Genomic DNA, 17,681 nt, shown 5'->3' with positions numbered 1-17,681 from the left:
ATTCATAACTTGCAGCCCTTCCCCCGGGGACTGCGGGGGGTCAAGTCATCCTCAAAGACATAGTTACTAGATTTTTCGACTATGCTGAAAAAAACAGCTAGCTCAATTTTGATCGGGTGACTTTTATGCAGAGATGAACGTGGGAGGGGGGCTATCTTCCCTCAACTATATTAGAACTTTTGATTTCAATCAAATGAGCCCTATCTTCTACGATCACTGGTTCGACACGATCACCCCTGAAGGAAAAAAAAATAAATAAAAATGTATCCATGTTCTTTCTTCTGGCAAAAAAAAAAATGCAAAATTCCACATTTTTGCACATAGGAACTTGAAACCTCTACAGTAGGGTTCTCTGACACGCTAAATCTGACGTTGTGATTTTCATTAAGATCACTTGATGTTTAGGGGTGTCCCCCCTTTTTTTAAAAACTGGGCAAATTTTCTCAGGCTCGTAACTTTTGAAGGGTAATATTAGACTTCATGAATTTTGTAGATTTTGAATAAGCATCAAAATTTGATTCTTTTGATGTATCCACTGTTATCAAGACTCAGTTTCTTACTTACACAAAGTTCATACATCGCTCCTTACTTACAGTTCATTACCACGAACCGTTTGATTTTTTAGCGAATGGTAATCAATTAACGGGAAGAATAACAGTCTCGTTATTGTGAAATTTATCATATATATATAGTAATTACTCATTTTATTGAGAGGATTTTTTTTATGTAAACCAGTTAAGTTTAGGAGTGCAATATTATATACAGCTCCTTTAAAAAGAATGTAAAAACATATCTAAAAGATTAAAAAATTATTTATTATATTTATTTATTTTGTTTTTATGTTTAGGATTTTTTTATATTATTATTATTTATTATATTTTAGTTTGATACTACAAGGGGTGTGAGCGGAGGAAAAGTTATGTTAAATTTATTGGTCATTGATGGTGGTTCGGGCTGAAAATTGGAAAGGAGAGGAGGCCATGCTGTATTTAAAATGAACAATTATTACGGGCCCAAACGTGCATCCGTGCACAAGGAATTGTGTTAAGTGTATGTTTATGTTTTTTTTTTTAATTAAAACCTATATTGAACTTGAACTTGAACAGTTCAGTACTTGACGTCTATGATTAACGATGCATTAAATCGGAAGTAGAAAGTGGCGACCATAGTCGTGGACATCTTAAAAGCGTTCAAAAGAGTCGACCATGCGATTTTTCCAAAACAAATTTAATGACCTGGGTAAAGGTAATGATTTTCAATTATCTAATCATATTAAATTGAATGACCAATTAAATTGAACTCAAAAAATTGAATGACCAGGGTAAAGGTAATGATTTCCAATTATCTAATCATATTAAATTTAATCACAAATTAAATTGAACTCAAAAAATTGAATGACCCGGATAAAGGTAATGATTTCCAATTATCGAATCATATGAAAGTGAATGACCAATTAAATTGAAATCAAAAAATTGAATGACCTGGGTAAAGGTAATGATTTCCAATTATCTAATCACATTGAATTTAATTATCAATTAATTTGAACTAAAAAAATTGAACGACCGGGGTAAAGGTAATGATTTCCAATTATCTTATCATATCAAATTGAATGACCAATTAAATTGAACTAAAAAAAATTAATAACCGGGGTAAAGGTAATGATTTCCAATTATCTAATCATATTAAATTTAATCACCAATTAAATTGAACTCAAAAAATTGAATGACCGGGATAAAGGTAATGATTTCCAATTATCGAATCATATGAAAGTGAATGACCAATTAAATTAAAATAAAAAAATTGAATGACCTGGGTAAAGGTAATGATTTCCAATTATATAATCATATTAAATTTAATCACCAATTAAATTGAACTCAAAAAATTGAATGACCGAGATAAAGGTAATGATTTCCAATTATCGAATCATATGAAAGTGAATGACCAATTAAATTGAAATCAAAAAATTGAATGACCTGGGTAAAGGTAATGATTTCCAGTTATCTAATCATATTAAATTTAATCACCAATTAAATTGAACTCAAAAAATTGAATGACCGGGATAAAGGTAATGATTTCCAATTATCGAATCATATGAAAGTGAATGACCAATTAAATTGAAATCAAAAAATTGAATGACCTGGGTAAAGGTAATGATTTGCAATTATCTAATCATATTAAATTTAATCACCAATTAAATTGAACTAAAAAAATTGAATGACCGGGATAAAGGTAATGATTTCCAATTATCGAATCATATGAAAGTGAATGACCAATTAAATTGAAATCAAAAAATTGAATGACCTGGGTAAAGGTAATGATTACCAATTATCTAATCACATTGAACTGAATTATAAATTAAATTGAACAAAAAAATTGAACGACCGGGGTAAAGGTAATGATTTCCAATTATCTTATCATATTAAATTGAATGACCAATTAAATTGAACTAAAAAAATTTAATAACCGGGGTAAAGGTAATGATTTCCAATTATCGAATCATATGAAAGTGAATGACCAATTAAATTAAAATCAAAAAATTGAATGACCTAGGTAAAGGTAATGATTTCCAATTATCTAATAATATTAAATTTAATCACCAATTAAATTGAACTCAAAAAATTGAATGACCGGGATAAAGGTAATGATTTCCAATTATCGAATCATATGAAAGTGAATGACCAATTAAATTAAAATCAAAAAATTGAACGACCGGGATAAAGGTAATGATTTGCAGTTATATAATCAAATTAAATTTAGTCACCAATTAAATTGAACTAAAAAAATTGAATGACAGAGATAAAGGTAATGATATCCAATCATCGAATCATATGAAAGTGAATGACCAATTAAATTAAAATCAAAAAATTGAATGACCTGGGTAAAGGTAATGATTTCCAATTATCTAATCATATTAAATTTAATCACCAATTAAATTGAACTCAAAAAATTGAATGACCGGGATAAAGGTAATGATTTCCAATTATCGAATCATATGAAAGTGAATGACCAATTAAATTTAAATAAAAAAATTGAACGACCTGGGTAAAGGTAATGATTTCCAATTATCTAATAAAATTGAACTTATTTATAAATTAAATTGAACTCAAAAAATTGCACGACCGGGGTAAAGGTAATGATTTCCAATTATCTTATCATATCAAATTGAATGACCAATTGAATTGAACTAAAAAAAATTAATAACCGGGGTAAAGGTAATGATTTCCAATTATCTAATCATATTAAATTTAATCACCAATTAAATTGAACTCAAAAAATTGAATGACCGGGATAAAGGTAATGATTTCCAATTATCGAATCATATGAAAGTGAATGACCAATTAAATTAAAATCAAAAAATTGAACGACCTGGGTAAAGGTAATGATTTCCAATTATCTAATCATATTAAATTTAATCACCAATTAAATTGAACTCAAAAAATTGAATGACCGGGATAAAGGTAATGATTTCCAATTATCGAATCATATGAAAGTGAATGACCAATTAAATTGAAATCAAAAAATTGATATGACCTGGGTAAAGGTAATGATTTCCAATTATCTAATCATATTAAATTTAATCACCAATTAAATTGAACTAAAAAAATTGAATGACAGGGATAAAGGTAATGATTTCCAATCATCGAATCATATGAAAGTGAATGACCAATTAAATTAAAATCAAAAAATTGAATGACCTGGGTAAAGGTAATGATTTCCAATTATCTAATCATATTAAATTTAATCACCAATTAAGTTGAACTCAAAAAATTGAATGACCGGGATAAAGTAATGATTTACAATTATCGAATCATATGAAAGTGAATGAACAATTAAATTGAAATCAAAAAATTGAATGACCTGGGTAAAGTTAATGATTTCCAATTATCTAATCATATTAAATTTAGTCACCAATTAAATTGAACTCAAAAAATTGAATGACAGGGATAAAGGTAATGATTTCCAATCATCGAATCATATGAAAGTGAATGACCAATTAAATTAAAATCAAAAAATTGAATGACCTGGGTAAAGGTAATGATTTCCAATTATCTAATCATATTAAATTTAATCACCAATTAAGTTGAACTCAAAAAATTGAATGACCGGGATAAAGTAATGATTTCCAATTATCGAATCATATGAAAGTGAATGACCAATTAAATTGAAATCAAAAAATTGAATGACCTGGGTAAAGGTAATGATTTCCAATTATCTAATCATATTAAATTTAGTCACCAATTAAATTGAACTCAAAAAATTGAATGACCGGGATAAAGGTAATGATATCCAATTATCGAATCATATGAAAGTGAATGACCAATTAAATTGAAATCAAAAAATTGAATGACCTGGATAAAGGTAATGATTTCCAATTATCTAATCATATTAAATTTAATCACCAATTAAATTGAACTCAAAAAATTGAATGACCGGGATAAAGGTAATGATTTCCAATTATCGAATCATATGAAAGTGAATGACCAATTAAATTGAAATCAAAAAATTGAATGACCTGGGTAAAGGTAATGATTTCCAATTATCTAATCAAATTGAACTGAATTATAATTTAAATTGAACCCAAAAATCGCACGACCGGGGTAAAGGTAATGATTTCCAATTATCTTATCATATTAAATTGAATGACCAATTAAATTGAACTAAAAAAATTTAATAACCGGGGTTAAGGTAATGATTTCCAATTATCTAATCATATTAAATTTAATCACCAATTAAATTGAAATCAAAAAATTGAATGACCGGGGTAAAGGTAATGATTTTCAATTATCTAATCCTATTAAACTGACCAATCTCTCTATGTGGGACTGGAATACATGAATTGAAGACACAGTAATGTTTTAATGGCGTTCCCCAGGGCCCTCATCTCTTTTCAATATATTTGAATGACATCCATCGAGTAACTTCTAGTCTGACGACGGAAGGTAGAAATAGGGAAGAAACGGTCAAACAAAGGAAAAACCTCAAACTCTTTCTAATGATATAAACTTTTCAGCTACGGAACTATGAATCACTGCTTTTGGGAACGCCTTGTTCACAGTGTTTTTTCCAATACTGCACGTCACGTGTTTGGAATCAGGTACCGTCACGTGTTTGGAATGTGGTTGAAAACTCTGCGTTCCGTGAGCGGTAGAGACATTGTTGTTTGCAGGTGTATGAATTTTTTTTTCTCGAGCAGTTACTTAGAAATAAGCATTGCTCTTAGTAACGTGCAAGTTATGTTCTAGTCTTTAGAAAGCAAGGAGGGTGTTAGCCCTACTCCTCCTAGTTTTCGTTCGTTTTGAGCTTGACTCGGTTATTTATAAAAATTTCTGTTCGTTTTGGGTTTAATTTATTTGTTGATGGTGATTTGTGTTAGTTCTGCGCTTGAAAAATTAATTTGACTTTATTTCTGCTCATCCTTGATTTAATGTAGAACTTCACTTTTCTTTTAAAATCTTATTCTGTAGAGAAATTTTTTTTTTAATTATAATAAAGGAAAACAAACCAAATACAGCCCATATACCAAATGAAGATAAGCAAATGAAGATCGAATGGATAGAAAAAAGAAATCGAATAGAAAATGATGAATAGAAAATAATGAATAATAATGAATATGAAAGTAACAAATATGAAAATAATTGAATAGAAAATAATGAATAGAAAAAAAAGCAAAAAGATTGAATTAATAGAAAAAATGCAGTATTTGGTTGGTTTATTGGTTGGAAAACAAAAATACTGCATAAGCAAATGAAGATTGAATGAATAGAATAAAAATGCAGTAATTGGTTGGAAAACCAACCAAATACTGCATAATCAAATGAAAATTGAATGAATAGAAACAAAATGCAATATTTGGTTCGAAAACCAACCAAACACTGCAGAAGCAAATGAAGATTGAATGAATAGAAAAAAATAAAGTATTTGGTTGGTTTATTGGTTGGAAAACCAAAATACTACATAAGCAAATGAAGATTGAATGAATAAAAAAAATGCAGTATTTGGTTGGAATGCCAACCAAATACTGCATAAGCAAATGAAGATTGAATAAATAGAAACAAAATGCAGTATTTAGCTGGAAAACCAACCAAATACTGCATCAGCAAATGAAGATTAAATGAATAGAAAAAAAATGCAGTATTTGGTTGGAAAACCAACCAAATGCTGCATAGGTAAATGAAGATTGAATGAATAGAAAAAAAAAATGCAGTATTTGGTTGGAAAACCAACCAAATACTGCATAAGCAAATGAAGATTGAATGAATAAAAAAAAATGCAGTGTTTGGTTGGAAAGCCAACCAAAGACTGCATAAGCAAATGAAGATTGAATGAATAAAAAAAAATGCAGTATTTGGTTGCAAAACCAACCAAATACTGCATTAGCAAATGAAGATTGAATGAATAGAAAAAAAACGCAGTATTTGGTTGGAAAACCAACCAAATACTGCATAAGCCAATGAAGATTGAATGAATAGAAAAAAAATGCAGTATTTGGTTGGTTTATTGGTTGGAAAACCAAAATACTGCATAAGCAAATGAAGATGGAATGAATAAAAAAAAATGCAGTATTTGGTTGGAAAGCCAACCAAATACTGCATAAGCAAATGAAGATTGAACGAATAAAAAAAAATGCAGTATTTGGTTAGAAAGCCAACCATATACTGCATAAGCAAATGAATGTTGAATGAATAGAAAAAAAAATGCAGTATTTGGTTAGAAAGCCAACCAAATACTGCATTAGCAAATGAAGATAGAATGAATAGAAAAAAAATGCAGTATTTGGTTGGAAAACCAACCAAATACTGCATAAGCAAATGAAGATTGAATGAATAAAAAAAATGCAGTATTTGGTTGGAAAACCAACCAAATGCTGCATAGGCAAATGAAGATTGATTGAATAAAAAAAAAATGCAGTATTTGGTTGGAAAACCAACCAAATACTGCATAAGCAAATGAAGATTGAATGAATAAAAAAAATGCAGTATTTGGTTGGTTTATTGGTTGGAAAACCAAAATACTACATAAGCAACTTAAGATTGAATGAATAAAAAAAATGCAGTATTAACCAAATACTGTATAAGCAAATGAAGATTGAATAAATAGAAAAAAATGCAGTATTTAGCTGGAAAACCAACCAAATACTGCATCAGCAAATGAAGATTGAATGAATAGAAAAAAAAATGCAGTATATGGTTGGAAAACCAACCAAATGCTGCATAGGTAAGTGAAGATTGAATGAAAATAAAAAAAATGCAGTATTTGGCTGGAAAGCCAACCAAACACTGCAGAAGCAAATGAAGATTGAATGAATAGAAAAAAATAAAGTATTTGGTTGGTTTATTGGTTGGAAAACCAAAATACTACATAAGCAAATGAAGATTGAATGAATAAAAAAAATGCAGTATTTGGTTGGAATGCCAACCAAATACTGCATAAGCAAATGAAGATTGAATAAATAGAAAAAAATGCAGTATTTAGCTGGAAAACCAACCAAATACTGCATCAGCAAATGAAGATCGAATTAATAGAAAAAAAATGCATTATTTGGTTGGAAAACCTACCAAATGCTGCATAGGTAAATGAAGATTGAATGAATAGAAAAAAATGCAGTGTTTGGTTGGAAAGCTAACCAAAGAATGCATAAGCAAATGAAGATTGAATGAATAAAAAAAAATGCAGCATTTGGTTGCAAAACCAACCAAATACTGCATTAGCAAATGAAGATTGAATGAATATAAAAAAAAAACGCAGTATTTGGTTGGAAAACCAACCAAATACTGCATAAGCCAACGAAGATTGAATGAAGAGAAAAAAATGCAGTATTTGGTTGGTTTATTGGTTGGAAAACCAAAATACTGTATAAGCAAATGAAGATGGAATGAATAAAAAAAAATGCAGTATTTGGTAAGAAAGCCAACCATATACTGCATAAGCAAATGAAGATTGAATGAATAGAAAAAAATGCAGTATTTGGTTGGAAAACCAACCAAATACTGCATTAGCAAATGAAGATAGAATGAATAGAAAAAAAAATACAGTCTTTGGTTGGAAAACCAACCAAATACTGCATAAGCAAATGAAGAGTGAATGAATAGAAAAAAAAATGCAGTATTTGGTTGTAAAGCCACCCAAATACTGCATAAGCAAATGAAGATTGAATAAATAGAAAAAAAATGCAGTATTTAGCTGGAAAACCAACCAAATACTGCATACGCAAATGAAGATTGAATGAATAGAAAAAAAAAATGCAGTATTTGGTTGGAAAACCAACCAAATGCTGCATAGGCAAATGAAGATTGAATGAATAGAAAACAAAATGCAGTATTTGGTTGGAAAACCAACCAAATACAGCATAAGCAAATGAAGATTGAATGAATAGAAAAAAATGCAGTATTTGGTTGGAAAACCAACCTAATACTTCATTAGCAAATGGAGATTGAATGAATAGTAAAAAACTGCAGTATTTGGTTGGAAAACCAGCCAAATACTGCATAAGCAAATGAAGATTGAACGAATAAAAAAAAATGCAGTATTTGGTTAGAAAGCCAACCATATACTGCATAAGCAAATGAAGGTTGAATGAATAGAAAAAAAAATGCAGTATTTGGTTAGAAAGCCAACCAAATACTGCATTAGCAAATGAAGATAGAATGAATAGAAAAAAAAATGCATTATTTTGTTGGAAAAACAACCAAATACTGCATAAGCAACGGAAGATTGAATGAATAAAAAAAATGCAGTATTTGGTTGGAAAACCAACCAAATGCTGCATAGGCAAATGAAGATTGATTGAATAAAAAAAAAATGCAGTATTTGGTTGGAAAACCAACCAAATACTGCATAAGCAAATGAAGATTGAATGAATAAAAAAATGCAGTATTTGGTTGGTTTATTGGTTGGAAAACCAAAATACTACATAAGCAACTTAAGATTGAATGAATAAAAAAAATGCAGTATTAACCAAATACTGTATAAGCAAATGAAGATTGAATAAATAGAAAAAATGCAGTATTTAGCTGGAAAACCAACCAAATACTGCATCAGCAAATGAAGATTGAATAAATAGAAAAAAAATGCAGTATTTAGCTGGAAAACCAACCAAATACTGCATCAGCAAATGAAGATCGAATGAATAGAAAAAAAATGCAGTATTTGGTTGGAAAACCTACCAAATGCTGCATAGGTAAATGAAGATTGAATGAATAGAAAAAAATGCAGTATTTGGTTGGAAAACCAACCAAATACTGCATAAGCAAATGAAGATTGAATGAATAAAAAAAAATGCAGTGTTTGGTTGGAAAGCTAACCAAAGAATGCATAAGCAAATGAAGATTGAATTAATAAAAAAAAATGCAGCATTTGGTTGCAAAACCAACCAAATACTGCATTAGCAAATGAAGATTGAATGAATAGAAAAAAAAACGCAGTATTTGGTTGGAAAACCAACCAAATACTGCATAAGCCAACGAAGATTGAATGAAGAGAAAAAAAATGCAGTATTTGGTTGGTTTATTGGTTGGAAAACCAAAATACTGTATAAGCAAATAAAGATGGAATGAATAAAAAAAAATGCAGTATTTGGTTGGAAAGCCAACCAAATACTGCATAAGCAAATGAAGATTGAAAGAAAAAAAAAAATGCAGTATTTGGTAAGAAAGCCAACCATATACTGCATAAGCACATGAAGATTGAATGAATAGAAAAAAATGCAGTATTTGGTTGGAAAACCAACCAAATACTGCATTAGCAAATGAAGATAGAATGAATAGAAAAAAATGCAGTATTTGGTTGGAAAACCAACCAAATACTGCATAAGCACATGAAGATTGAATGAATAGAAAAAAATGCAGTATTTGGTTGTAAAGCCACCCAAATACTGCATAAGCAAATGAAGATTGAATAAATAGAAAAAAAATGCAGTATTTAGCTGGAAAACCAACCAAATACTGCATACGCAAATGAAGATTGAATGAATAGAAAAAAAAAATGCAGTATTTGGTTGGAAAACCAACCAAAGGCTGCATAGGCAAATGAAGATTGAATGAATAGAAAACAAAATGCAGTATTTGGTTGGAAAACCAACCAAATACAGCATAAGCAAATGAAGATTGAATGAATAGAAAAAAAATGCAGTATTTGGTTGGAAAACCAACCTAATACTTCATTAGCAAATGGAGATTGAATGAATAGTAAAAAACTGCAGTATTTGGTTGGAAAACCAGCCAAATACTGCATAAGCAAATGAAGATTGAACGAATAGAAAAAAAATGCAGTAGGGCTAAACGGAAAGCAGATCCTCCATAAGTTGGGGTGGGAAGATATCATTAATAAAGATTTAAGAGAGAGGCTTTGAATAGATTGGGATGGAGGAGGAGCGTGCGCAGCTGTGTTGGCTTCAGGCGGCTTGGTGCTGCGGTGAGTTTCTAGTAGTGGTAATAGTAGGTTATAGCAAACTCCGAATCAGAATTTTCTGCAATTTAATAATAAAAAACCCGTAGGCTAATTCTCTAATTCAAATTGGCTAAGTAAGCCTATTACACTGGTTTACATAAGGTCCATAAAGACGTAAAATTGTTCCTGATTGGTGGACCATTTTAAGCTAACCAATCAGTAACCATATTACAGTGTGATTTTTTTTTTTTTGTATATGACCCTTGGCCATTTGAAACACAAAGATTTATCTATCTATCTATCTATCTATTACATACATTCTTATGTTGCTACTTTTCGGAATGGCAGTTTGAAACCACTGTTACATTTGAACTCATAATAAGGAGTAATGAAAGAGAGAGAGAGAGGGGGGAAGGAAGAGAAAGAGAGAGGAACGAAGAAGGACAGAGAAACAAAGCTATATGTACCTTGTTAATATCCAGAGACCCATAAAACGAAGTTGATCTAAAAGGATACCTAGATTGACCACAGAGGAGTGTGGAAGTAATTGTAAACATTGCCACAATGACCTCCCAAGGATATGATGCGCATAGTCTTCCATGGTGACCAAAAACAGTTGAGGCAATACCCATGCGAAATCCTGAAATAACAGTAATGATTTACAATAATATAGTGAAGAAAAGGATTCATTTTTGAAGCGCCCATATAATAAACATCAGCTGAGTTTTTTTTGTTTTTTTTTAACTACCAGATACCGAAGAAGGTTGAGTTGCATAGCCTCTTTTGATCTGGACATGCTCTCATCTGGCCAAGGGAGGGAAGGGGCAAGAGATGGCAAACGGCCATGATCCTGGAGAAAAGGACTTAGAACGGAAATAACTTTCGTCATTTTTCTCTTCTTTTACTGTAACCTTTTTTTTTAATCCAGAATGTCGTTTTAGTAAACAGTCCAAAATTACTATACCACAATTCTAAATAACAAATAAGGACTTGAGCTACCAATATATCAAGCATGTGCTGTAGAAGGTAGTAAAAAACGAAATAGTTAAGAGTTTATTAGTGGAAACAGACACATAAACAAGAGGGTCGATTGGGCACCCAGTTCCTTTCCAGAATCTCTAGATTGTTAGAATAACATCCATGACTTACGAAATTTTACATACAATTAATCTGATGTTGGCACATTTGCAAAAATTTACTTTCTCCCAAAAAGCTAATTCATACATAGATGATTGGGTAGATGGGGCCTTATATTAAGATCAAGGGGTGCTTAATTCATCCATCTACCCCAGAGAAACGAGATTATATACTTTTCGGAAACGTTTTTAAGGTCTAAATGCTACCAACCACAATGGCAAAAAAGTTCCTGAACAGAGAACGTTAATACAACTAGGTATATTATTTTTATTCGTGAAGATGCTTAAAATTTACTAGGGGTTAGTGGTGCCATATAGGTTGAACACCCTTGTTTGACTTCAGCTCAAATAAGGTATAGTATGCCAACCTTTGGAATAAAATTTGACAGTGGGGTGGATGGGTTGGCCTGATTTGACTCTTCAATGATTCAGAATGAAAATCCTCGTATTAGTTCGTTTCAAACAAGGTATCATAATGACTAGCTCGCTGCTAAATATTGAAGGTAGGGTGATCCAGAGCTGGAGGAGTCATGGTCTCCCTTTGGTGCTACAGTGACGTAAATTAGAATCCCTTATAGCATCTAGAAAGTAGAATATGTCAACCTTTTTTTAAAAGAGGTGGGAAGGAGTATTGTCAGGATTGGTGCTTTTGCTCTCCATTCACGTATATTGAAAATAATCGTGTGATTGCAGTTCAAAAAAGGTGTGACATACGCACTTCTTTGACGCCATCAATTTAGTCTAGAGCTTGAAGTATCTGTTTTTGAAATGAGTCAGGTTTTTTTGGAATCGTATCACCGGAATTCCCCAACTTGGACTTGGAACATTTTTAAACTGAGTCATAATTTTGCTCATGTGTGTATAGGCTATAGTTTTGACGTAGTTCATTTTTTCACCGGGACTTGGCTTCGCTATGCTTCATTTTGGCAAAAAGTATGGACTTGTTAGGTTTTTCCGTGGAATTAAAATTTCGCTAATATTTACATTGAGATTACGCTATTTCTTCTTTGCACTGAATCAGTTAAGGCTTCAGTTGTTTTTGCACTGATTCAGGGCTTAACTTGTTTTCGCACCGTCCCATTGGAATCCCCCAGCCTAGACTATTGCACCAAGTCAAGACAGCTCGTTTTTGCTCTGAATCAGGACACATTTTTGTACCGAATCATTCTGCATCCTGGCATTAGCTCAATGATGTATTGAGAATATTTGCAGAATTTTACTTCAAGCAAGACGCAACACGGTCAACCTGTCCATAAGGTCCAAAATCTACTACTTCTGTCAAAAAGATGGTAATTAAGGAGGGATGAGCTGCAAGGCCACAAATCAGGCTGGTACCTTCCATTATACATATTTGAAGTCCTTGCAATATTAAAAGTTTTAACAAAGTGCAGCAGGCCTACCTTTTCTACTATAATGTATCTCTTAAAAAATGACCCCCAAATGTATGCCCCAAATGAGCCCAAAACAGGATAATTTGGGACCGTTACCCAGGGGCTGCATAGGATACGCCCGACCTGGACCTAATTTTTCCTTTCGGTTACACTGAGTGTAAGAGTTGCCTCAAGATTTAGTTCTGGTACCGTGGGGGTACCCACGGACAAAAAAAAACTGCACGGGAAGAGTGTCTGGATGCTCTCCATTCCCTTTCTCCATTCACCATTTAAAAAGACACTAGAACTTTCAATTTCCGACTTAAAGAGCCCCTATCTAAGTCCCCATCCCCCATCTCTTTAAAGTGGTTGGGAATAGAACACAAATAAATCTTGGGAGATAGGTCGCTCTTTACTTAGTCCGCGCTGACTTTGGCTCAGGTCTATATCTATAACTACATCAACTTGGTTTGCCTGCACTCCTGAGGCAAACGTATGTCAGAAGGTGTCACACAAGAAATTATAGTCTAGAAATTAAGAAATTATAGAAAATACACAAGAAGTATTTTTTAATGAGCTTTATTATATTCTTTTGGAATTTTAGGTACACATATTTCTCGTATCTAGATTTTCCAAACAACATTTTTATATTTTGTTTTTTAATGTAAAACCATCTCGACCCCGACGTTTGGTGAGTTTGAGGTACTGAAATCTTCTTTAAAAATCCATGAATTACATGAATTGCAGTAAACATCATGGTATCACAAGAATCAGGATCTTCGGGGCATTAAAATTTTCTCATGATCACTTTGAGCTAAAATGTTCAACTCTTGTTGAAAATACGGCGTCATGAACATACGTGCAAGTAAATTAATTGTAATAGGTTGCAACAGGGCCGTATCCAGGATTTTTGTTCAGGGGGGGGGGGTTACTAATTTTTAACTTTTTTTGGGGGGGGGGGTTACTAATTTTTGACTCAGTTTTCGACTAATTTTACTGATTTTTACCTAGGTTTTACTAATTTTCGACTTATTTTCGAGTCGGTCAAAAATTTCGGGGGGGGGGGGGGTTCAAAACGGGTAACCCCCACCCCCGGGAAACGGCCTTGGGTTGCAATAAACACTATGGTACAAAAAAAGCTGGAAAATTTGAGGCAATAAAATTTTTTTCGGACATCAAAGAGATTGTATCGGACACCAAAACCGATCGTATAACGTCGCTGTCGCATTCAAAGGTCGTATCTGAAATTTGACATATAAGGTCGCGATCACACCCAAAGGTCGTATTTGAAGTTTAGCACATAATTTAATTTAACGTATAGCGTCACTGTCACACCCAAGGGTCGTATCTGAAATTAAACATATAACGAAATATAACGCATAACGTCACTGTCGCACCCGAAGGTCGTATCTAAAAAATTTCGTTAGCACAGCAATGTATGTACACACTTCGATCCGATCTTCCTCATCTACATGGTCATCCAGCCAAACGCACGATTTTTTTGCAATTATCACAGAAACTTGAAGCTGTCACATACGGCCTTTAGGCATGAAAAAAAGGATAAGTATTAATAGTGCGTCTAAAATCTGCATGTTCTGGAAAACTGGGAGACAGATAGCAGTCTACATAGCTAAGTAGACTGCTACCTGTCTCAGTTCTCCGGTTTTCCGTTCAGTTTTTGGTCACCAAATTTGTCCTTCCAGATTTAAATTAGTGAGAAAGTCTCTTTATCTGACCATTTCTAAGAGTTTTTAGAAGTCTCTTTTATCTTTCTTAGTAGATTCCATTCCTTCCTTTTCAAATTTATTGTTAGATAAAGCTCCAAGAAAACGGAACAACCTATCTTTGCTTCCTATTTCTTGGCGTCTTTTGTGGCAAGTTTTATGTGGCATATCCAGAAACGAGAACGGCAGTAGCGGTCTACACTTCCCAGATCAAGACCGCAACCTGGGTTTTTGTTCAGGGGGGGGGGGTATTTTTTGGAGGGAGGGGGTTACAAAAAAAGCTTCATAAAACACATCAAAGAAAATTATATGCATTTTTGTTACTTTTTTACGTTTAAGACAACAATTTCGGGGGGGGGGGGGGGTCTAACCCGGCATTCCCCCTTGATGCTGCCTTGACCCAGATTACCAGTTTTCCAGAAAAACCTGAAATTAGATACGGCTTAAGGAACGTTGCCTAGATCAGCTCTTTTAAAATAATCAAAAACTTACGTTCTATATTAATAGATCTATTTTTAAATTCCATAATGACACATGTAAGACATCTCTGGAACAACTGATAAAACATATCTTAGATCATCTTATTGCCAGTTCAGTGACCAAAAGAAAAACAAATCAAAATGAGAAGGTCAATTCACTTTCAACCATATGTAAATTGATCCATATCCTACCTCATTTTAAACATGCCATATTAGGAAGGATTTAATTTATTGCCTATCAAAAACGTATATATCACAATGGTATTAAGGGTAATGGTATTATATCTTTTATTCAATAAACCGCAGGAGAGTACTCAGGTTAAAATCAGTAACGTAATTTCGCAAAAATCCTGGAGGAGTGGGGGGGGGGGCAATGTTGGAGGAATTTTTTTTCAAATCAAGTGAAAATGACAGTGAAAAATGAGCCATATAGTACCATAAAAGTAAAGATATACCAAAGAAAGCTGGCCCGTTTCTGTGGATGCTTAAATTATGCAGGCTTATCTTAGTTTTGTCAAGATTTTTGAAGAAACTAAATTTCATCTGAGGAGGGGGGGGGGAAGGCAAACTGTAGTCTGGGGGGAGGCAGTTGCCCCTCCCCTGTCCCACGGCAAATTACGTCCCTGGTCAACATAGTGAAGATAGTAAGACCCGCTTTGGTGAAGGGGAAGCCCAGTTACGGAAGAGGCCTAATTATAATTAAATAAAAAACAAGTTTTTTTAACTGAAAGTAAGGAACGACGTTAAAACTTAAAACGAACAGAAATTATTCCGTATATGAAAGGGGCTGTCCCCTCCTCAACGCCTCGCTCTTTACGTTAAAGTTTTTTATTGTTTAAAAAACAGAGTTGTGAGAAAATCAAACTTTAGCGTAAAGAGCGAGGCGTTGAGAAGGGGACAGTCACTTTCATATACGGAATAATTTCTGTTCGTTTTAAGTTTTAGCGTCGTTCCTTACTTTCAGTTGAAAAAACTTGTTTTTTTTTTATTTAATTTTTGAACGTTTTTGAATTAATGCAAGTTTTAATTTTGGCTCACCGTACATGAATAATTAAAACAAAATTTGCATATTAATTTTACTTTTATTTGGTTAAATGGCTTTGACGAAACTTGTTTAATTTTATTTACGAACGTTTTTATTAGTAATAAAAATACTTAACTTACGAATTAACTTACGTAACGAACTTCTAGATTCATATATTTTAATACGTATATTAGGGGCTCGCCCCCTAGTCAATGCCTCGCTCTTTAAGCTAAAGTTCAAATTTCGTTCCATTTCTTTAAAAATGACCCCTTAATCACAATGACCGTTATTTAGAATAAATAGCTCTTATGAAAGTACTAAAAAATCTTTGGCTTAAAGAGCGAGGTATTGACTAGGGGTTGAACCCAATCATACACGTAATATTTTCTGTTCGTTTTAAGTTTTGATGTTACTCCTTATTTTCATTTGGAAAACTTGTTTTTTTTTATATTTAATTTCTGATCTTTTTTTTAAATAATGCTGGGAAATCCGGCGCCCCCTTCATAGCAATGTCCCTTCCCCCATGAAAACTTCCTTCATCGAAAGATCTTCCCACATAACCCACGCCCCACCCACCCCGCTACTATCAGATAAAATCCCCCCTGAAAACGTCTGTATACTTCCTAATAACCAATACTATATGTTAACACTGGGTAAAGTTCATAACTTTCAGCCCTCCCCCCGGGGACTTCGGGGGATTAAGTCATCCTAAAGGACATAGTTATCCTATTTTCAACCATGCTGAACAAAATGGCTATCTCAAAATTTTGATCAGGCGACTATGGGAAAAAAATGAGCGTGGGAGGGGGCCTAGTTACCCTCCATTTTTTTGGTCACTTAAAAAGGGCACTAGAAATTTTAATTTCCGTTCCAATGAGTCCTCCCAAGGTATTCTAAGACCACTGAGTCGATACGATCACCCCTGAAAAAAAAAAAAACGACCATATAATTTTATTACTTGAAAGGAAAGATTCGATACTTAGCTACGGTACCTAAATCCCCCCTTAAGTATAACATTCTCTTCAGGAGCGCTGCCAAGGAGCGGCCTCGGCTGGGCGGCCTCCCTGAGAAAAAAGGCGAAATTTAAAGATGTATTAAAAAAAAGAAATGTGCTTCTATTCATATCCTGGTATAAAGAAATAATAATCTTGGTAATTCCCCCCCCCTCCCCATGACAAAATTTCTCGGGGGCAATTTTGATTCAATTGGTCTATAATTAAAGTTCAAAGGCTTCGTATTAAAACCTAAGTAGGGTACACGCTGGAGCTATTTCGGTGTGTGAAATTGTTTGAAGTCTTCCCTCTCCTCCTCCCCGGAAGAGAAACCCTGCTAGCGTGGCTTCGGGGTAACCCTTTCATGATTTTTCCAACAAGAACCATGCTCGATAACAGCACTTCAGGGGGAGGAGTGGCGCCCCTCGATAAAATTATGGTCTAGTGAAAAAGACAGCACTGCACTGGACTTTGGATGGCACTGGCACTGGACGATCGGATAATTCTTCTACGTTTTGGTAGGCATCTTTACACCGAATCTTTACACCGTTTTTACACCATCTTAACACA

General features: G+C 33.1%; 1 protein-coding gene across 1 annotated transcript in view; it reads right to left on the bottom strand.

The window, feature by feature from the left end:
- The window catches only part of Hmgcr (HMG coenzyme A reductase), a 184,313-nt gene extending 169,135 nt beyond the window's left edge, over window positions 1-15,178 (bottom strand). The window contains 2 exon segments of the mRNA XM_089107011.1: window positions 10,854-11,026; window positions 15,109-15,178. Of these exon segments, the coding sequence (XP_088963137.1) occupies window positions 10,854-11,026; window positions 15,109-15,142 (207 nt within the window). The 5' untranslated portion in view covers window positions 15,143-15,178.
- Window positions 15,179-17,681: the final 2,503 nt, after the last annotated feature.

Source organism: Artemia sp. Qi Xiang Cuo, chromosome 21 (genome assembly GCF_049724085.1).
Source record: "Artemia sp. Qi Xiang Cuo chromosome 21, ASM4972408v1, whole genome shotgun sequence".
NCBI classification, from domain to species: domain Eukaryota; kingdom Metazoa; phylum Arthropoda; class Branchiopoda; order Anostraca; family Artemiidae; genus Artemia; species Artemia sp. Qi Xiang Cuo.
The sequence above is the reverse complement of the archived record's forward strand: the minus strand, read 5'-3'. Positions and strand labels throughout refer to the sequence as shown.